Source organism: Portunus trituberculatus, chromosome 41, assembly GCF_017591435.1.
Source record: "Portunus trituberculatus isolate SZX2019 chromosome 41, ASM1759143v1, whole genome shotgun sequence".
Lineage (NCBI taxonomy): Eukaryota > Metazoa > Arthropoda > Malacostraca > Decapoda > Portunidae > Portunus > Portunus trituberculatus.
The window spans coordinates 2,240,402-2,261,403 of NC_059295.1; the positions used below are offsets into that span (position 1 = coordinate 2,240,402).

General features: G+C 39.7%; 1 protein-coding gene across 10 annotated transcripts in view; it reads left to right on the plus strand.

Moving 5' to 3' along the window:
- Positions 1 to 21,002, plus strand: part of LOC123517175 (ubiquitin thioesterase otubain-like) — a 392,577-nt gene that overhangs the window by 233,223 nt on the left and 138,352 nt on the right. For all 10 annotated transcript variants that reach the window (XM_045277169.1, XM_045277172.1, XM_045277171.1 and 7 more), the window contains one exon: positions 6,768 to 6,852. In XM_045277169.1, the coding sequence (XP_045133104.1) occupies positions 6,768 to 6,852 (85 nt within the window). The remainder of the gene's footprint in view (positions 1 to 6,767; positions 6,853 to 21,002) is intronic.

The following is a 21,002-nucleotide window of genomic DNA, read 5'->3' on the forward strand; positions in this document are numbered from 1 at the left end:
TATCAACTCAACACAACCTTCCAGACAACTATCCCCTATTCTTCAATGACACTCAACTGTCTCCCTTTTCTATACTGAATACCCTTGGTCTGTCCTTTACTCATAATCTTAAGTGGAAACTTCACATCTCATCTCTCAATAAAACAGCTTCCATAAGTTAGGCTTTCTGAGGCATCTCCATCAGTTTTTCTTGCCCCTCCATATGCTAACTCTGTACAATGGCCTTACCCGTCATTGTATGGAGTACTTCACAGGTTTATTAGATAGGGTGGAATCAAAAAATTTTCGTCTCATCAACTCACTTCCTCTGACAGACTATCTTCACCCTCTCTCTCTCACCGCCGAAATGTTGCATCTCTTTCTATCTTTTATCACTATTTTAGAACATGAGAACATAAGTAAAGACGGAAGCTGCAAGAGGCCGCCAGGCCTGTACTAGGCAGTCCCAGTGTGCTTAAGCTACCTAATTCATCTATCTTTCCCATCCATGATTTTATCTAACCTTCTTTTAAAGCTCCCTATTGACTCAGCCCTGACTACATGACAACTGAGACCGTTCCACTCATCAACCACTCTATTTGAAAACAGTTTCTTGCTATTTCTTTCCTAAACCTGAATTTTTCAAGTTTAAACCCATTATTTCTGGTTCTGTCCCTGCTACTGATCCTAAGAACTACATTCATGTTCTCTCTGTTAGAACCCTTATACCACTTAAATACTTCTATCAGATCTCCTCTTAACCTACGTCTCTCTAAGGAATGCAAATTAAGTTTTCTCAGTTTCTCTTCATAGGGAATATCCCTCATTCCCTGTATCTTTTTAGTCATCCTCCTTTGCACTGACTCCAACTGAGTTATGTCCTTCCTGTAATGTGGGGACCAGAATTGTACAGCATAGTCAAGATGTGGCCTGTCCAGCGCCAAGTTTAATTTTAGTATTACTTCAGGACTCCTGCTTTTAACACTTCTAAAAATTAAACCTAATACTCTATTCGCCTTATTTCTGGCCTCAATACATTGCTTCCGTGTATTGAAATTGGAGCTAACTATGACTCCTAAATCTTTCTCATACTTGGAACTTCCTAGTGCCACGTTATCTATCGTGTACCTATTGCTTGGATTATCCGTACCTACGCTCATTACCATTGTTAATATTGAACTGCATTAGCCATCTATCTGTCCATTCTTTCATCCTATCCAAGTCGGCCTGCAAAGCCTTGGCATCTGAATTAGACCTTATTAATCTGCCTATCTTTGTGTCGTCCGCAAATTTACTGATATCACTATTAATTCCACTATCCAAGTCGTTGATATATATTAGAAATAATAATGACCCAAAAACTGAGCCCTGTGGCACCCCACTAACTACTTCACCCCACTCGGAATTAGATCCATTAATTACTGCCCTTTCTCACCTGTCGTCTAACCACGCTTTAATTCAGCCTAATATTCTACCTTCTATACTGTGTGCTTTAGCTTTTTTTAAGAGCCTCTGATGAGGTACCTTTTCAAAGGCTTTACTGAAATCTAAGTATAGAGTGTCATAATTATCACCTTTATCTGCTGCCTCATAAACCCTATTATAAAAGCTCAACAAGTTTGTAAGACACAATTTCCCCTTTGCAAATCCTTGTTGTGTTTGATTTATCAAGCCGTGTTTGTCTAGGTGTTCTCTAATGTTTTTTGCTAATATTGATTCCATTAATTTACCCACAACTGAAGTTAAGCTGACAGTCCTGTAATTAGACGTTAGGGTTTTATCTCCCTTTTTAAATATGGGAACCACATTAGCTTCTCTCCACATTGTAGGTACCTCACCTGACTCCAATGACATCCTAAAAAGTACCGCTAGAGGCTCGCTGACGACTTCCTTGCATTCCTTTAGAACCCTTGGATATACTTCATCAGGTCCTGGTGACTTGAATTTCTTTAGTTTAACTATCTCCTGTTCTACCATCGCCTTAGTTATATGAATATATGTCAGCTTTTCACTATCCTCTGCCCTAAATATCTGTTCGCTATCTTGGATTTCCTGTGTGTTCTCCTGGTTGAAGACAGTTAAAAAATACTCGTTCATAATTCTACTAATCTCTTCCGCAGAACTAGCCATTTCCCCATTTGTTGTCCTAAATGGACCTATATCTTCTCTACTTTTCATCTTGTATAGCTGAAAAAATCCCTTGGGGTCCGTCTTTGCTTGGTTGGCTACCCTCAACTCATATTCACTTTTAGATTTCCTCGTTAACCTCTTAACTGTTCTTACTAATTCATGGTATAGTGGCCTTAAAGCCTCATCTCTTGCCTTTAGCCTCTTATATAAATTCCTTTCTTTGCCCTATACATCATTTTAATCTGTCTGTCATCCACTTAGGGTCGTTGTTTCGTGCTTTACTTGTTTTATATGGAATGTTGGCTAACTGACCGTCACGTATTTTACTTAGGAAGTCGGTATAGATCTCACCAATCCTCAGCTGACTGGGATTTCTCCCATGTTCTAATCCAGCTTCCCCTCCGCCTCACTCTCTCTCCGTTCTACTTCGACTTCGTATCCCCCCCTTCTCTGCTCCTTCCTTCCTTCTACCTGACTATATCTGCCTTCCCCCTGCCAAGCGACTTGTAAATACTCCCATAAGCGCTCGAAATTAGCCTTCCTGAAGTCAGGGACTTTTCTTTTCTTTTTTTTTTTCTAAAAGTTTCATGCCATTTCAATGTATACCCAATTTCTTTGTGATCACTGTTACCTAACTGGCCACCAACCTCTACCTGTGTAACTGCCTCTTCCCTGTTTGTCAGAATTAAATCTAGAATATTATTTCCCCGTGTAGGTTCTAAAATGACTTGCTTTAAAAAATTATTCTGTATGATCTTAAGAAACTCATCTATTTCCCTGTTACCCACCATCAAGCTCCAATCAACATTCCTATAGTTGAAATCCCCTACCACACATACCTTACTGTACCTGGCTGCTCTGTTTATTTCCTCCCATAGAGTTTATTTGGTCTGAAGCATTAGGTGGCCTGTACACTAAACCCAGTACAGTAATACTCCGCTTAACGAACAGGATAGGGGGTGTCAAAGCTGTTTGTAGAGCGAAAATTCGTTAAGCGGACGCAATTTTCCTATAGGAAATTATGGAAATAGGGGGGATGTGTTCTGGGCTGGTCCCCAACATGCCACATGGGTTAGAAGAAAATTATATACTGTATATGTTTGGCAGCATATTGGGCCACCGGTGTACCACTACTTTTATTATGTCATATAAGTCATTGGAAGTTAAAGGAGCTACGTACAAATTCTCTCACATTCTCGCATTTATGTTCACAAAACAACATTTCTATTAGCTTTTTACAAACCTTGCCCCCAAGAAAGGATTGTTTTGTAATACATAAAGTGAATTTTTACATGGAATACCAAAAAATAAAGCAGAGATGAGATGAGCCACAGACGAAGCGGGAGACTCGCGGCGACTCAGCCACTTCTTTTTCTTCTTGTGACCCTTTTAGCCTGCATGTTGTCTTTCCCCATGATATTTGTTTCCACTCCTCTATTAGCTGCTATAATGGATATCATATCTTAGTATTCATATACGCTCATGCCATGAGGATAACCTCGACTGCATGGCACTGAGTGATAGTGAATTATTAATGAAATACCGCGGTATTTCATTAGTAATTCACTATCATTCAGTGCCACGGAGTCAAGGTTATCCTCATGGCATGAGCGTATATAAATACTAAGATATGATATCCATTATAGCAGGCAATAGAAAAGTGAAAACATAAACATCATGATGAAAGTAACACGCAAGCAAAAGGGTCACAAGAAGAAGAAGAAGCGGCCGGGTGGCTGTGAGTCTCCCCCTTCGTCTGTAGCTCATCTCATCTCTGCTTTATTTTTTGGTATTCCAAGTAAGATTTCACTTAATGCATTACTAAACAATCCTTTCTTGGGGGCAAGGTTCGTAAAAAGCTAATAGAAATGTTGTTTTGTGAACATAAATGCATATATAAGACAGTAACACCACCTCCAGAGGTGGTGTTCCCAGCAACCTCAGAGCAACCTGATAGCAACCTTGTCAGCGTCCCTCCAAACGTTCATGGATGCCGTTTTGCTGCAAGAGGGTGCTCTGACGTTGTTAAAGAATCTTGGATCCAGCTCCAGAAGTGCTAGAGACAGAGGCAGGGAGCCAGCCAATCACAGCGAACCTACCGCGTTCGGTCCCTCACCAGGCAAATTCAAACCCAGAAAATTTGCTAAAACTGATGTGGTTGTACGTTATGCGGACTTTTTGGTCTAACTTTATATAGTACGTTAAACCGGAAATTCGTTAAATGAACGTTCATTAAGTGGAGTATTACTGTACTACTGATTGAGACCCTTCCTTAATATCTACCCATAGAGACTGTATTTTGCTGTCTGTCTTAATTCTGCTGTTTATGCAACATTGCAGTGTGTCCTTGACTTACAAGGCCACTCCTCCCTCTCTTCTGTTTTCCCTGTCCTTATGAAAAAGTGTATAACCATCAAGTTTCACCTCCTGATCAAATACCTTCCCTGACATATCTAACCAGGTTTCTGTTAATGCAATTATATCAAAATTTTCAACACAAGCTGCTCCTCTCTGCAAATCTATCTTATTTAAAATACTCCTGCAGTTTGTGTAATACACTTTTAAACTATTCTTCGCATGTACTAAGCTGTTTACTTTTTTTAGATTTGACTATTCCTTCATGCCTATGGATCACCGATGCCCCTTCCCTCTCCTGTCTACCGAAAAAAGCACTGGAGTGCATTTAACTCGCCTTCAAGTGTTCCAGCCAAAACCCGAACACCTTGGTGTGAAAAATGCACTCCATCCCTGGCATACAAGGCGTCTTTGCCGTAAAAGCGGTCCCAGTTATCGATGAAAGCCCATCCATTGCTCCTGCAGTGATCTGCAAGTCTGCAATTTAATGTAGTAGCCCTGGACAGCCATTCACCTCCCAGTCCCCTGCTTGGGAACACACCTCATACCACAGGGGTTGCATCCTTATTTCTAATTTTAGCCAAAGCCTCCCTAAATCTCCTAAACAGTTCTTCACTCCTTACCTTGCAAATGTCATTTCCTCCCACGCTGAGGAAAACAATGAGTTTGGTCCCGTCCGCCAAACACGTGTCTAGCTGAGCACTTACCCTCTCAATTCCTGCCCCCGGTAGGCACACTTTTGTCCCCGTCCTCCTGTCCTTATCACAAAATTCCGCGTCCAAATGTCTCACCTGGCTGTCACCAATCAGGAGTATCTTACTTGCGGGTAGGGACTCCTCTACCCTCCTCACCTCGTTGCTTCCCGCCTCCTCTTTCTCCTCCTCCACTTCCTCCAACATAGTGAAGGAATTTTCCGTTTCCACTTGCTGTGATGCCCTGAGGACCTTTCTCCTCTTTGCACCTGAGGACACCACTTGCCACTCATTACTTGGTAAGGAGACTGAAGGAACTGCCACTCCCTCAGTAGCTGAGTTCACTCAGCAGAACGCCTCAAAACTCCTCCCGCACCTCCGAGGTCCTTCGATGGAACTCAGCCTCCACCTCTGAGACCTTCATAACGAAGGCCTCGAGGATAGGAGAACTAACACACCCAGCTGAAACTGTAGGGAAAGCAGGGAAAGCCATCACTACGTAAAGAAGCCAGCAGATCACACACCACTATCGGGAGACTCGTCGCCACTATCAGAGACACGTCTGACCACTAGGAAGGTTGACCTGAGATTTTCATACTAACTGCTCTACTGATCTTGCTAACTGCATGCCTCCCCTCCTCTTGCGGCCTCACTGCACAAGGCTTTCTTCTTCCTTTCACACCTATTCTGTACAACTCTTTAATGCAAGAGTTAACCAATATTCTCAATCATCCATACCTTTCACTGGTAAACTCTGGAACTCCCTTCCTGCTTCTGTATTTCCATCTTCCTTTGATTTGACTTCTTTTAAGAGAGAGGTATCAAGACATTTGTCCCTGAATTTTGGCTAACTCCTATTTCTATTAGGGAACTGGCAACATAGTTTTTTTTTTTTTTTTTTTTTTTTTTTTTTTTTTGCCCTTGGCCAGCTGTTCTTCCTACATAAGAAAAAAATATTCATGCATGTATAGTTGCTACATACATGTCCACACGTACAACACCGCAGCACATGTCTCGCAGCCCTATCTCCACATGCTCTGTGTGGTTGATAGGGAATGTTGGGATGGGTGTTAATTGAAACAAACCAATCATCTTGCCCTCCTCACATACCACTGGCCTGAGTGGCCTCTGATTGGCCTGGCCTGTCTCTCTGACTTAGAAAAAAGTCAGAGTGCACTGGCAGCCTGTAAAAAGGGAGGGAAAAAATTGAGAGAGAGAGAGAGAGAGAGAGAGAGAGAGAGAGAGAGAGAGACTGAGACTGACTCAGGCCAGCAGACCAATCCTATCCCAACGCACCTGGAATACTCCAGGTTCTCCCTATGGCTAGTCTGGGCCTGCAGAAAGCTATAAATGAATGTGAGAAATTAAACTAAAAGAATACTGTACTGGATAACACACAGCAATGACTGGAACTACTATTAAAAATTCAGTCATAATTAGCTTAACTTGTGTTTTGAAAATGAGTTGCATTCTATAGAAAAATATGTAAATTATAATGCATATTTCTTTATTTTTAGTGGACTTGTAGAGTTTTGTTCATGAATGTAAAATCCAAATTTGTAGTAGAAGAATATAAGGTGATATTATTTTAATTGTATACTCTTTTTTCAGATTCAAGAAATATCTTGAAAGTAGCAAAGAAGAATTGTTTGAAATTGGATTTCCCAAATTCACTACGGAGGATTTTCATGATATGGTGAGATTTCACTTTACTTTCTTTAACTTCCTATAGAGAGTTTTAATGTGGTATCTCAGTAATTAGTTCACAATTGCTCTCTTAATCTTTGTTATATTCACCCATTCATTCTTTCCTAACAGATGCCTCACTTGCATTTTAATATTCTCTTCTCCTGTGTCCATGTATTCTGTTTGTAGTGTGCTCCTTAGCTATACGGTATATAGGTAACTCATTTTATGCAAATTTGTTTAATGCATTTTTTAAATCACATGAAATCCAAAATCCAAACAAATGTTTCATTTACAATTTTTTCATATACATAATATTTCATTGAGAGGACACCAGATGTCTCACACGAGTTCCTGAGTACTGCTCAAACAACAAACAGTCAGTACCCATGTCGTGCTGTCTAACAACAACACTCATGCTGCTCTGTTGTACGGTATTGTTACACCAGAAGGGTCTTCAATTCTGGAGAAAATTTGAAGAGAGTTGTATCACTCGGAGGGAAAGGGGCGGGTGATCATGTTGCAGCCAGCTCAGGTGGGCAAAACCTAGCATAGCCTTATCCTGTATGATTTAATTTTCTATTGTGTATTATAGTATTAAGGCTCTCATGTAATGTGACCAAGATGATTGAGAACATTCTGTAATGTAGTAAAATTATCTAGATGTAACAAAAAACTGAGCTAACATGTAGTCATTCTCAACACAGTCACAACACAGTGGTTGCTGGTAACAGTGAAGTGGGAAGTAAGAAGAGAAACAGTGAGTTTGTGAGAGGATGTGTGATAAGTGCAGAATCAGTGTTGGACTCATTGCTGTTGTATTCACATGGACAAGGAATTAAACTCCTTAAGTTTTGTTCAGCATATCTTTCTCCACAGTTTGTCATTAATCTCTCAGTGATGATACTGCAGTAAACAAACTAAAGTGAGGTATACAGAACAGCATGCCCAGGACAGTGCAATACTGCTGTCATATCTTGGTGGTGACATGACAGTGTCTTAAGGCACGGTGAGGGAGTCACATGTGCAGTTGGAGTGTTGTAACAGTTGATATGTGTGAGGAATACATGCCCAAGGAGAGATAGAAAGAAAAGCAATCAGAAGAGGAGCAAAGATGGGAAGGGTAGCCAAAGGAGGGATCATGAGAGAGAGAGGAAACAGAGTTTGAATCAGAGTGATAGGCAATAAAACTACAGGTAACCCCCGTTTAACAAAGGTTCACACAACAAAATTTCACTACAACAAAGGTTTCATTTTACTACCATCTGCTCGTTTAACGAACACCAAACTCGCTTTAACAAAGTTTTATCCAGGTAATTTTTTTCCAAATTTGAAAGCCCCACCGTATCATGCAAGCTGACAGGCTTTTGAATACACCAGGAGCTGCTGGTACTTAGGCCTGCCTCAGGAGAAATCCTGAAACACCTGTAGAATAAAGATCAAGATCAAGTCTCTCGTGGACAACACAGGCGCTGCCGATACAAAGGCCTGACTCAGAAGAAATTCTGCGTCACCTGTAGCATCAAGATCAAGATCAAGATCACGCACACCACTCACTCCCCAGTCAAAACATAACAGCATCACCAGCAGCTCATCTTCCCTAGTTCAACTTACCACCAAAACGCCCTGCAATGTGGTCTAACATTCCTAAGAAGACCAGGAAGTGTCTTACTCTCTAAGTGAAGTTGGGTATTATTCACAGACAAGAGAGAGGCCAGAAAACTAATAACATTGCTTGCCACCATCTTGACTCCATCTACTGTCTACTATTTTCAAGTCAGCAGACTATTAAGAAGGCTGGTGAGACTGTATCTTCCTTGAAAGCTAAAAGAACCACCTGAACTCGTAACTACAATGGATAAACTGGAAAGCCTTGTGGAAATGTGGTACATATGTTTTGTATGCGGTACCATGATGCGCCCTTTGTTTACATTCCACAGGTTGCCGGTTAGTGTATTTCCCGTTTCACTCTCCCTCCCTTCATGAAGTTAAGATCATCAACATTATAAAGTTACATACATACATACATTAGTGTACATTATAATGACTTAAATTAAACTACCTAAATGTTTAACTTCATAATTTTTAATTTCATTAAACCTTTTACTGTACTATGATGCACTCTCGCTTTGCTTACTCTCGATGGAAGTTCAAATCAGGGGTTAAACTTGTTATAATTGGTTCGCTTAACGAAGTTTCACTTAACGAAGTGTTTTTTAGGAACGTAACCCCTTCGTTAAGCGGGGGTTGCCTGTACAAACAAAAATATCTCGTTTGATTTACATTGTTTTTGTCTTACACGACCTCTAAGGACACAATGGTCATGTAATCGAGAGTCACCTGTACAGTGCATTGAACCTCTCAGTTTTTCACAACTCATTAGTTGTCAGTTTACTGTTACATAGTTTTTCACAACTCATTAGTTGTCAGTTTACTGTTACATGTTTTTTTTCATTGAACCTATTTCTGCATCATGGAAAATCTCAATTTATTGCAAAAAAAAATTGGCTATTATATTTGAATATTTGATAAAATACAAGCTAAATCATGGCATGGGAAAATACCCAAGCATATTGATAGGTGGTAAACAGTTGGTTTGAGCCTCTCCAGTAGCCAATCCATTTACATTAATGTGTTATACAGTACAGTACAGTATTGTATTTTTTATTAGTTTATTAATTTCTAGGCTAGAAATGTATATTTCACCACAAAAATAATCAAAATCTAAAGTAAAAAATACAAACCAATCAGCTGCAGAAATACGTGATATACTAAAGAGTCTACAATATAATTTTATATGCAGTTGTAGCTTAAAATGCGAGTTTAATTTGTTCCGTGACAGCTTGTTTGAGTTCATATCTCAAAACAATTTTCCCATCAAAATGCATTAAAGTGCCATTAATCCTGTCCAGCCTCTTCAAAATGAGCACCACTATTTTTTTCATGTTTTCAGGTAAGAAAAAAGTATTTATGAATAATGACTATTGCACAGAAACATAAAAAAACATAACAAAAGATAATATAAATAGATAAACTACTTTTTTGAAGTATATTTGTCTTGGAGGCCATGGGACGTTACCCTACCGCATTCCCAACCCTCACTTGGGACTGTTGATGAGCTGGAGTGTACAAATATAGCCACCCACAGAAGACTGGCTGCTCTAATAATCACAGAAGAGCTTGATGACAATTCTGTAAACATTACTCATTACATAAGTGAAGTTTTATGTAAGAGAGAGAGAGAGAGAGAATAAAGGTCGCACTGCCATAGCTGGCATAGAGGTTTGTTTACATTTCCCCCTTCTTTGATAATCATTGGTGGAGGAGGTAGGCAGAGATAGGAGAAATTTGTTTTGCCTTTCTAGTTATGCACACATGCATGCTTTATCAATGCATGAAAATATATGAAATAACATCAAAAGTTCATTTAGTGTTCTTACCTTTGAGACACGTTTTCAGCTAATAGTGGTATATGGTACAAGAGGAGGAGGGAAAGAGGAAAGGATGCAGGCACCATTCACACATAAACATTAAACGTAAATTAAAACTGCACTTTCTTTAGGTAATAAAAAAGGCCAGTAATTACATAGTGTGAAAATGATAAAAGAACAATGATAGTGCATGAGATCCTCGGGAAACATGTAGATACTAACTCAGCTGAGGCTGGACCAATGCGCCGAGCCATCAACTATTGCGGCAAAATCCTCAAGCATGACTCATATCTCAAACTTTTGCTCATATCTCATGATAAAAAAAATTATCAAATCGTAGCTTGTATCTCAAACAACTCACATCAGGCAGCTCATATCTCAAGGTATCACTGTATATTAATCAGAAAAAGGGCAAGGGAATACTGCATCAGTCAATCAATCAATCATGAGGGGACATATGCTTGGGGGCATGTTGCCTTGCCTACCCAATGGCACCACTCCAGGCAGTCATGCCTCATTAGTCTCCATGCAGACTCCCTTCCTGTGCCAAGTAACTCCCATCAAGAGGAATCGACTTGCTGCAGCCATGAGTTCTGTGGACATCCCCTTGGCCTCCTCCATGCTGAGTTATCCCTTTTGGAGACAACCCAGTATGCAGGATTGGCTTCTGTGTAGCTTGCCACATGCCCATATAGTCACAGTTGGCATTGATTGACTATGCTGGTAATTGGCCTCGAATCAGTCTCACGGAGCAATCGCTGATTTGACACAAAGTTATACTAGTGGTATCCCATGATCCTGCAAAAGCATCTAGTACCAAAGACATCAGTTTGCCTCTTCAGATCGGTGTTCAGCGTCCATGTCTCACAACCATATAGTAAGACAGGGATCACCAGCAACTTAGAGATCTGAATCTTCGTCCGTCTGCACATGTACCGACAACACCAAACATTTGTGTTGAGCAAGTCCATAATGCTGTGGGCCAGGCTACTCTGCCATACAACAGTTGTAACATACTACGCTACCAAGGTATGTGAAAATTTCCAAGATCTCAATGTCCTCGCCACATGCATGAACAGACTGCACTGTTTCATCCAGTAAGCCTCCAAACACCTGAACCTTGGTCTTGGACCAGGAAACCTGGAGTCCGAGGGGCTTCGCCTCCTCGTGCAGTGCCTCTAGAGCCATTACCAGAATCTTCAGTGACGCAGCAAAGATTTCTGCATCATTGGCAAAAACAAGATCTGTAATCTCAGTATTGCCGAAAGATACTCCACAATGACTTTGGTCTACAACTCTGCCTAGTACCCAGTCCATGCAAGTGTTGAAAAGTATGGAGCAAGGATGCATCCCTACCTCACTCCCGTATTCACAGGGAAGAAGCAGGACACGCCCCCCTCCACACTTGACAGCACTCACAATCCCTGAGTAGAGACCAGTTAATAAACCAATAATCCTTGCAGGAATCCCATGGAGACGTAGAAGATCCCAGATTGTCACTCAGAGCACTGAATCGAACACTTTTTTGAGATCAACATAGGCTGCAAGCATCCCGTTAAAATTCACATCTGCACTCCGCCAGTATGTGAAGCGCTAGGATTTGGTCAGTTGTTGACTTACCAGGTGTGAAACCAGACTGTTTAGGTCTCTGGTGTTTCAGGAGGTGACTGAAGATAGACATCAACAGCAAATGGGGAAGCACCTTGCCTGGTACACTGACCAATATTATACTGTTGTAGTTGTTACAGTCCAGACCCCGTTCCCCTTCCAGATAGGGATGACCAATCCCTTTTTCCAGTCAGGGAGAATGGTACCTGAATGCCATACAGAAGTGAAGACAGCATGCAACCCATAGATCATGGCCTCACCCCCCCTACTTTGAGCAGCTCCGCACTGATGTTGCAGATGCCAGCTGCCTTTCCACCAATCAACTTTGCCACAGCCTCTTTGACATCGTCAATGGAGGGTGTAGTTTCATCAATGGGTGGATCAGCATCCAGCATCTGTAACCTTGTAGTTTGAAGCTGTCTGCTTCGAGGAGTACTCAGCCCAATGAATCATCTGCCCATCTGCTTTGTATATATATATATATATATATATATATATATATATATATATATATATATATATATATATATATATATACAGTAATCGCCTGCGTATCCCGATCGCCACTATCCGGAATTTGCTACTATACGGATCTGTCCCCAAGCATATTCAAACCTACCGCTAGGCAGCACAACACTCAGGCGGCATCACAATAACACTTTTTCCGTCATCCTCAACAATTTCTGTTGTTTTTTTACTGTTCTGTCAATTTTTTCCGTCGTCTTGAGCCAGATTGAACACACCATTTTCCTCTAGTGTCAATTTTTAGCCAAATTAAGATCTATGGTTTCTAACCAAAACTTTTATAATAAAATTTATTTTCTTGCTAATTGGAATGATGCTATAATCTCAACTTAATAGCATCTTCATAAGTAGATGTAAATATATTTGTGTGTGTGTGTGTGTGTGTGTGTGTTTCACTGTTTGATCTGCTGCAGTCTCTAACGAGACAGCCAAACGTTACCCTACGGAACGAGCTCAGAGCTCATTATTTCCGATCTTCGGATAGGTCTGAGACCAGGCACACACCACACACTGGGACAACAAGATCACAACTCCTCGATTTACATCCCGTACCTACTCACTGCTAGGTGAACAGGGGCTACACGTGAAAGGAGACACACCCAAATATCTCCACCCGGCCTGGGAATCGAACCCCGGTCCTCTGGCTTGTGAAGCCAGTGCTCTAACCACTGAGCTACCGTGTGTGTATTTACCTAATTGTAACATACGGGAAAAGAGCTATGCTCGTGTTGTCCCGTCTCCATATCTATTAATGTCCAGCTTTTTCTTAAAATCATGAATATTCCTTGCGTTGACCACTTCCACGTCTAAACTATTCCATGCTTCCACCCTTCTATGAGGGAAGCTATATTTTTTCACATCTCTCCTATAAGTGGCCATTTTTAGTTTTTTCCCATGCCCTCTCGACATTCTTCCATTCCACATACACAGATCTTCCCTATCCATTTTTCCATGCCAATCATCACTCTGTATATTGCTATCAGGTCTCCCCTTCTCTTCTGTTTTCCAGGGTTGGAAGTTGCATTCTTTTCAGTCTGTCTTCATAAGTCAAATCTCTTAAGTCAGGCACCATTTTCGTTGCAGCCCTCTGTACTTTCTCTAGTTTCCTTATGTGTTTCTTTAAGTTCGAGCCCACTGTATTGTTGCATATTCAAGCCTCGGTCTTATCATTGCAGTAATTATTTTCTTCATCATTTCTTCATCTAGATATACGAACGCCACTCTTATGTTCCTCAATAAGTTCAATACTTCTCCAATTATTTTGTTTATATGTCTCTCTGGCGATAGGTCATTGGTAATTGTCACCCCAAGGTCTTTTTCTTCATGACTGGTTTTATGTCTTCATTTCCTATCTTGTACATACTCCTGATTCTTCTTTCACTCTTGCCAAACTCTATTTTCTTGCATTTTGTCGTGTTGAACTCCATTTGCCATGTACAGCTCCATTTCCATATTCTGTCCAAGTCTTCCTGGAGTAGTTCGCAATCTTTGTCACATCTCACTTTTCTTAACAATTTTGCATCGCCTGCAAATAGGCTCACATAACTGGACACCCCATCCACCATGTCATTTATGTAGACTGCGAACATTACTGGTGCCAACACTGATCCCTGTGGAACTCCACTCTCCACCAATCCCCATTCTGATGGTCTGTCCTTAATTATTGTTCTCATTTCTCTTCCTACCAAAAGTCTTCCATCCATTTTAGTAAACTGCCATGCACTCCTCCTACCATTTCAAGTTTCCAGATCAGTCTCTGGTGTGGTACCTTATCAAAGGCCTTTTTAAATCCAGATATATTCCATCAGCCCAACCATCTCTTTCCTGTATTACATCTATCACCCTCGAATAGTAACATATCAGGTTTGTCGTGCATGAACGCCTTTCCTAAAACCAAATTGACACTCACAAAGTATGTCATTTTTCTCCAAGAAGTCTGTCCATCTAGTCTTCACCACCCTCTCACACATCTTAGCTACCACACTTGTAAGTGACACTGGTCTATAGTTCAATGGGTCTCTTGTTACCTGATTTATAGATTGGGACAATGTTAGCTCTTTTCCAGTCTTGGGGCACTACGCCTTCCCTTAATGAGGCATCAATTACTTCACAAACTTTTTCTGCCAATTGCTCCCTGCATTCTCTTAAAATCCATCCTGATACCCCATCAGGTCCCACAGCTTTTCTCACTTCTAAACTCCCCATCATGTTCTTGATCTCCTCCACCGTTACTTGAAACTCCTTCATAATCCCTTTCTGTTCCATTACCAGTGGTTTGTCAAAAGCAGTCTCCTTTGTGAATACCTTCCGAAAGCATCCATTCATAGCCTCTGCCATTTCCCTGGGATCTTCACTGTATACTCCATTTACTTCTAAACTTTCAATACTTTCTCTATTTTTGATGTTGTTGTTCACATGTCTGTAAAAAAGCCTTGGTTGGTCTTTACATTTATCAATTATATCCTTTTCTTGTTTCTTTCTTTCTTCTCTTCTAATCAACACATATTCATTTCTTGCTCTTTTGTAACTTTCCCACTGCTTAATCCGTCTTTTCCTTCTCCACCTCTTCCATGCATCCTCTTTTCTTGTTCTAGCCTTTTCACATCTATCGTTAAACCAGTCCTGCTTTCCAACTTCTCTATGTTGTCTTATTGGTACAAATTTTTCTCACCTTCTTTGTATATTTTTATAAATTCCTTCCACTTTTCATTTGCTCCTTAGCACTCTTGAATTTCATCCAATTTGTCTCTTGAAAGAATTTCTTTAGGTTTCCAAAATCTGTCTTGGCATAATTCCATCTTCCCACTTTATATTCTTCATTTCTTCTAGATTTCTCTTCGTCTATCACCTTGAACTCCAAAACTGCATGATCACTCTTTGCTAAAGGGCACTCCACCCTCATCTCCTCAATGACCATTGGCTCTGTACTAAAGACCAAGTCCAGTCTTGACGATGCTCCCTCTCCTCCAAACCTAGTATCTTCTTTGACCCACTGAGTTAACACATTTTCCATTGCCAGTGTCAATAGTGTATTTCCCCATGTTGTCTCTGATCCTTCCATTGACCAGTCCTCCCAACACACCTCTTTACAATTAAAATCTCCCATCATTATAGTTCGTTCACAGCCACCCAACATTTCTTCCAGACATGTTCCTGTATCACTTATCATTTCTTCATATTCCTGTACTGACCATGCATTTGTCTTAGGTGGTACGTACACCACTATGTAGTGCCTCTTTTTCCTTCATTAGTTTCTGCTCTGATCTTTAGCACTTCTGCCTTTCCCATACCTTTTTCACTTGATCCACCTTTATATCTTTTTAACCAGCAACATCACTCCTCCTCCCATCTTACCTACTCTATTTCTTTTCCAAACGTTATATTTCCTTCTCCAACCTTCATCAGGTCTTCTCCTCTCTCAGTTTTGTTTCAGTAAGACCCACAATATCTGGGTTCTTGTCCTCAAGTAATCGTTGAGTTCTAAAATCCCGATATCACTCCATTTATGTTGGAATACATTACATTTCGCTCATATGTAAGTTTCTTTAGTCCTTTCTTGCTGTACTTTTCTGGGTTATGAACCACTTCCTCAGTCTCATATCCAAGATTCTCCAGAAAAACTCTTTCTTCTCTTCTTCTGTCCTCTCTTCATTTTTTTCAAAGCCTCCTTTCTCAACTCATTTAACATTTCTCTTTCCTTTTCACCGAGATCTCTTCTCAACCAAATCTTCCTTGTTGTTTCCTGCTGGGCTAGCCTCCATGACTTCTCCACCAATTCATCTACATCCTTTTGTGACTTAAGTTTGATTCTTATTGGCCTCATACCTTCTCTTGTGAACTTTCCAATTCTATGGAAGTCCTCTATTTCTTGTACTAGGTCTTTTGTGTGTGTGTGTGTGTGTATCTATCTATCTATCTATCTATCTATCTATCTATCTATCTATTTATTTTTTATATATATATATATATATTTTATCTTTTATTATATATATATTATATTTTTTTTTTTTTTTTTTTTTTTTTATTTTTTTTTTTTTTTTTTTTATTTTTTATATATATATATATATATATATATTTATTTTTTTATATATTTTATATATTTTTTTTTTTTTTTTTTATATTTTTATATATATATATATATATATATATATTTTTATATATATTTCTTTTTTTGTCTCTTTCTCTCAGATTATGTTCCTCATAAGTTGATTTTTCTAACTCATTTCATTACATTTCAAACATATTATCAGTTTTCAACCAATCTTTGTTTATGGTCATTCATAAGTTCATTATATTGTATTATTTCAACTTTGTAGGAATATGAACACAAACTTGTTTTTGTTGTTGATTAGGGCCAAAGCCAAGGACTCATTCGAAATGAAGGCCTCCACCACCATCTTGAATTTTCTTCACAGACGGTCTCATATCTATATCAGGAGATGCAATATCAATAACCAATAGGGATCAGCAGACACCAGATTCAAGTACTCTCTTTCCCACAACTCTATTGTTATTGTTGTGATGGGTCAGCCCTCAAGATCGTCAACCTCTCCTGTCATGGTAACCTTCCCATTTTCTTCTTCCTCCCTCATGCACAGCTCTGCCTCCTTCTCATGTGTTTTAATTATGTTCTCTTTTTCTTGTAGCATAATTTTCCTTTTCTTAGTATCACTGCTGTCACTAAATTTCTCTTTGGTACCATTCAAGATATAAGAACTTGAGTCATCAGTAGGATATCACTTGCCAGGGGCCTGTTGGAACTGACATGTTATTGTATTGAACGTCCTTGGCGGGTAACCACTAGTGATCCTGGCGGGCACAATCAATAAATCCGCTTTTCGATTTATAAATTTTCAATTTTTAATCTTAAATTGCCTTATAGTGAACTGAAGTAACTTCAGTTTGACATAACTTAAGACCGACGTAACCACTTTACTGTATCAGTAATCCTTTCGTCAGATTCTTCTGAAACATCTAAGTCATTTTTGTCGTAACTCAGTTTTTGTACTTTCAAGCATATTATCGAGTTTTCACAATAATTTTTATGGTTATTCAGGTAAGTAAAGGTTATATTTTATATTAATTACAACTATGTAGGAATATATTGATTACCCACGCCAAGGACTGCAAGTTTCGAGAGGCGGCCTCCGCCAGATCATCAGGTCGAATGTTGTCACACCCACACAGCTGGGAGCTTTGTGGAGTCGGTAGGAGTAGAAGCATTGTATAAGTAAAGGTTATATTGTTATATTATTTACAAGTATGTAGGAATATGAAACACAAGCTTGTTTTTGTTGTTTTAGGCCGCATCAAACTCATGTTGCCAGATCGCCTGAGGCCGCCAGGGTCATCGAATGTTTCTCCATGGACAGCTCTTCAGTCTAGTAGAACTGGGCAGCCAGGAAATCAAACAATATCAGCAGATAGGCGCCACTGCAAGTGACCTCAATTCTTCCCAGACAAAGGCTCCGGAGTTGTTATTGTTGTGATAGGTGCGAGCCCTCAAGGTCGTCAACCTCCCTGTTGTCATGGTAATGGGCTTCCCATTTTCTTCTTCACTCCCTTATACACAGCTGCTGCCTACCTTCTCATGTCTTTTAATTATGTCCACTTTTTCTTGTAGCGTAATGGTTTTCCTTTTCTTAGCATCACTGCTATCACTCAGGAGTTTTCTTTTTGGTGCCATTGAGCAAGATACTAAGATAGTCAGCAAACGCAAATGTAGGAACACTCTTGCCAGGGGCGATTGTTGGAACTATCTAGAGTGTTATTGTATTCAAGCGTGAGGTCAGTGTGGCGGATAACCACTAGTGACGCCTCCAACAATAACAATAAACCCCGCGCTTTACGATTTATAAATTTTCAATTTTTAAAATCTTAAATTGCCTTATAGTGGACTAACGTAAGTGCAAGTTTGACGTAACTCGAGACCGATGTAACCGGGACCTTACTATATATATATATATATATATATATATATATATATATATATATATATATATATATATATATATAGTAATACTCCGCTTAACGAACATTCGTCTAATGAATTTCCTGTTTAACGTACTATATAAAGTTAGACCAAAAAGTCTGAATCTACAACCACATCCGTTTTCAAATTTTCTTTTGAATTTCCTGACCAACAACACATCGCTGTGATTGGCTCTCGCCTCTGTCTCTAGCGCTTCTGGAGCTGGATCCAAGATTCTTTAACAACCTTAGAGAAACCTCCTGCAGCAAAATGGCATCCATGAACACTTACTGACAATTCTATCATTCTCTGAGGTTGCTGGAACACCACCTCTGGAGGTGGTGTTACTGTCTTATATATGCATTTATGTTCACAAAACAACATTTCTATTAGCTATTTACAAACCTTCCCCCAAGAAAGGATTGTTTTGTAATGCATAAAGTGAAATCTTACATGGAATACCAAAAAAATAAAGCAGAGATGAGATCAGCCACAGACGAAGTGGGAGACTCGCGGCGACTCAACCACTTCTTCTTCTTCTTGTGACCCTTTTTAGCTTGGCGTGTTGTCTTTCCCCATGATATTTGTTTCCACTCCTCTATTGCCTGCTATAATGGATATCATATCTTAGTATTCATATACGCTTGTGCCATGAGGATAACCTTGACTCCTTGGCACTGAGTGATAGTGAATTACTAATGAAACACCGCAGTATTTCATTAGTGGGCGGTAGTTTGAGGGATTGGAACGGTCACCCTTTTTAGGAACAGGCTGAATGTAGGCAAACTTCCAGCAGGAAGGAAAGGTAGAAGTAGATAGACTAAATTGAAAGAGTTTGGCCAGGCAAGGTGCAAGCACGGAAGCACAGTTTTTGAGAACAATAGGAGGTAGCCCATCAGGATCATAAGGTTTCCGAGGGTTTAGGCAAGCAAGGGCATGGAAAACATCGTTATGAAGAATTTTAATTGTAGACATGAAATAGTCAGAGGGAGGAGGAGAGTGAGGGACAAGCCCAGAATCATCCAAGGTGGAGTTGTGAGTAAAAGTTTGAGAAAAGAGTTCAGCTTTAGACACAGAAGAGATGGCACTGGTGCCATTAGGATGAAATAAAAGAGGGAAAGATGAAGAGAAGTTATTTGAGATGTTTTTGGCTAGATGCCAGAAGACTCGAAGGGAGTTTCAGTTTGAAAGATTTTGACATTTTCTATTTATGAAGGAGTGTTTGGGAAGTTGAAGAACAGACTTGACATGATTCCGGGCAGAAATATAAAGTGCGTGAGATTCAGGAGATGGAAGACTCAAGTACCTTTTGTGGGCAACCTCTCTATCATGTACTGGTATTACCAGTAATACAGTATCAGAACAGTACAGTGTTGGTTGCAAGAAGGGAAATGACAAAGCTTTGTATATGACCAAGTGTGCAGCTCTTTGATTACCAGATATTTTCACCACTAATAAGCCTTTGCTGTTAATGTAAGTTATGAAGGAGTGTTTGGGAAGTTGAAGAACAGACTTGACATGATTCCGGGCAGAAATATAAAGTGCGTGAGATTCAGGAGATGGAAGACTCAAGTACCTTTTGTGGGCAACCTCTCTATCATGTACTGGTATTACCAGTAATACAGTATCAGAACAGTACAGTGTTGGTTGCGAGAAGGGAAATGACAAAGCTTTGTATATGACCAAGTGTGCAGCTCTTTGATTACCAGATATTTTCACCACTAATAAGCCTTTGCTGTTAATGTAAGTTTATAAATGAAAAACTACAGATAGAATGCAGGAGAATGTTATTCTGATGACCGCGGCAGCACAAGTCACAACTGGCGCAGGGGGAACGGGGACACCAGGGAGCCTTTTTTTTTTTTTATACCATGTTTACAACCACAGGTGTGGACATTCCACTATAAGGTATTATTTTGAGTATTAAATTAAACTTTTTCATTCGAGTAATGAGTCTCCACTCTAGTTGTAGTTTTACACCTCTTTACTCTGTTCCCCATCTCCATATCTACACTTATCCAATATTTTTTTTAGAGCTATGCACACTCTTTGCTGACACCACTTCCTCACTCAAACTGTTCCAAGTCTCAACACATCTTTGCGATCTTGTGCTTCTAAAGTCATATTTTTCTCTCAGGATCAGTTTCTCATTATCCACTTGATCCATTCCGTTAATCAATTTATAAACTTGTATCAGATCCCCTCTCTCTCTTCTCTGCTCCAAGGTTGGTAGATCCATAGCCTTTAGTCTCTCCTCATATGTCATCCCTTTAAATTCTGGAACCATTCTTGTAGCCATTTTTTGTAGTCTCTAATTTTCTTATGTGTTTGTTTTTATAGTCCACACAACTCCTGCATTTTCCAATCTAGGTCTTATTTTAGTACTTATCAATTTCTTCATCATTTCCTTGTCCATATAGTGAAATGCTACTCCAATATTCCTTAGCAAATTATGTCTCTCTGAAAATTCTATCAATATCTACGGTTGATTATTTTCTTCCATTGTCACTCCCAAGTCCTTTTCCTTTTTTACTTTTTCTAGTTCTACTCCATCTCCTATGTGTGTGTGTGTGTGTGTGTGTGTGTGTGTGTATTTACCTAGTTGTAGTTTTACAGGGCCTCTTT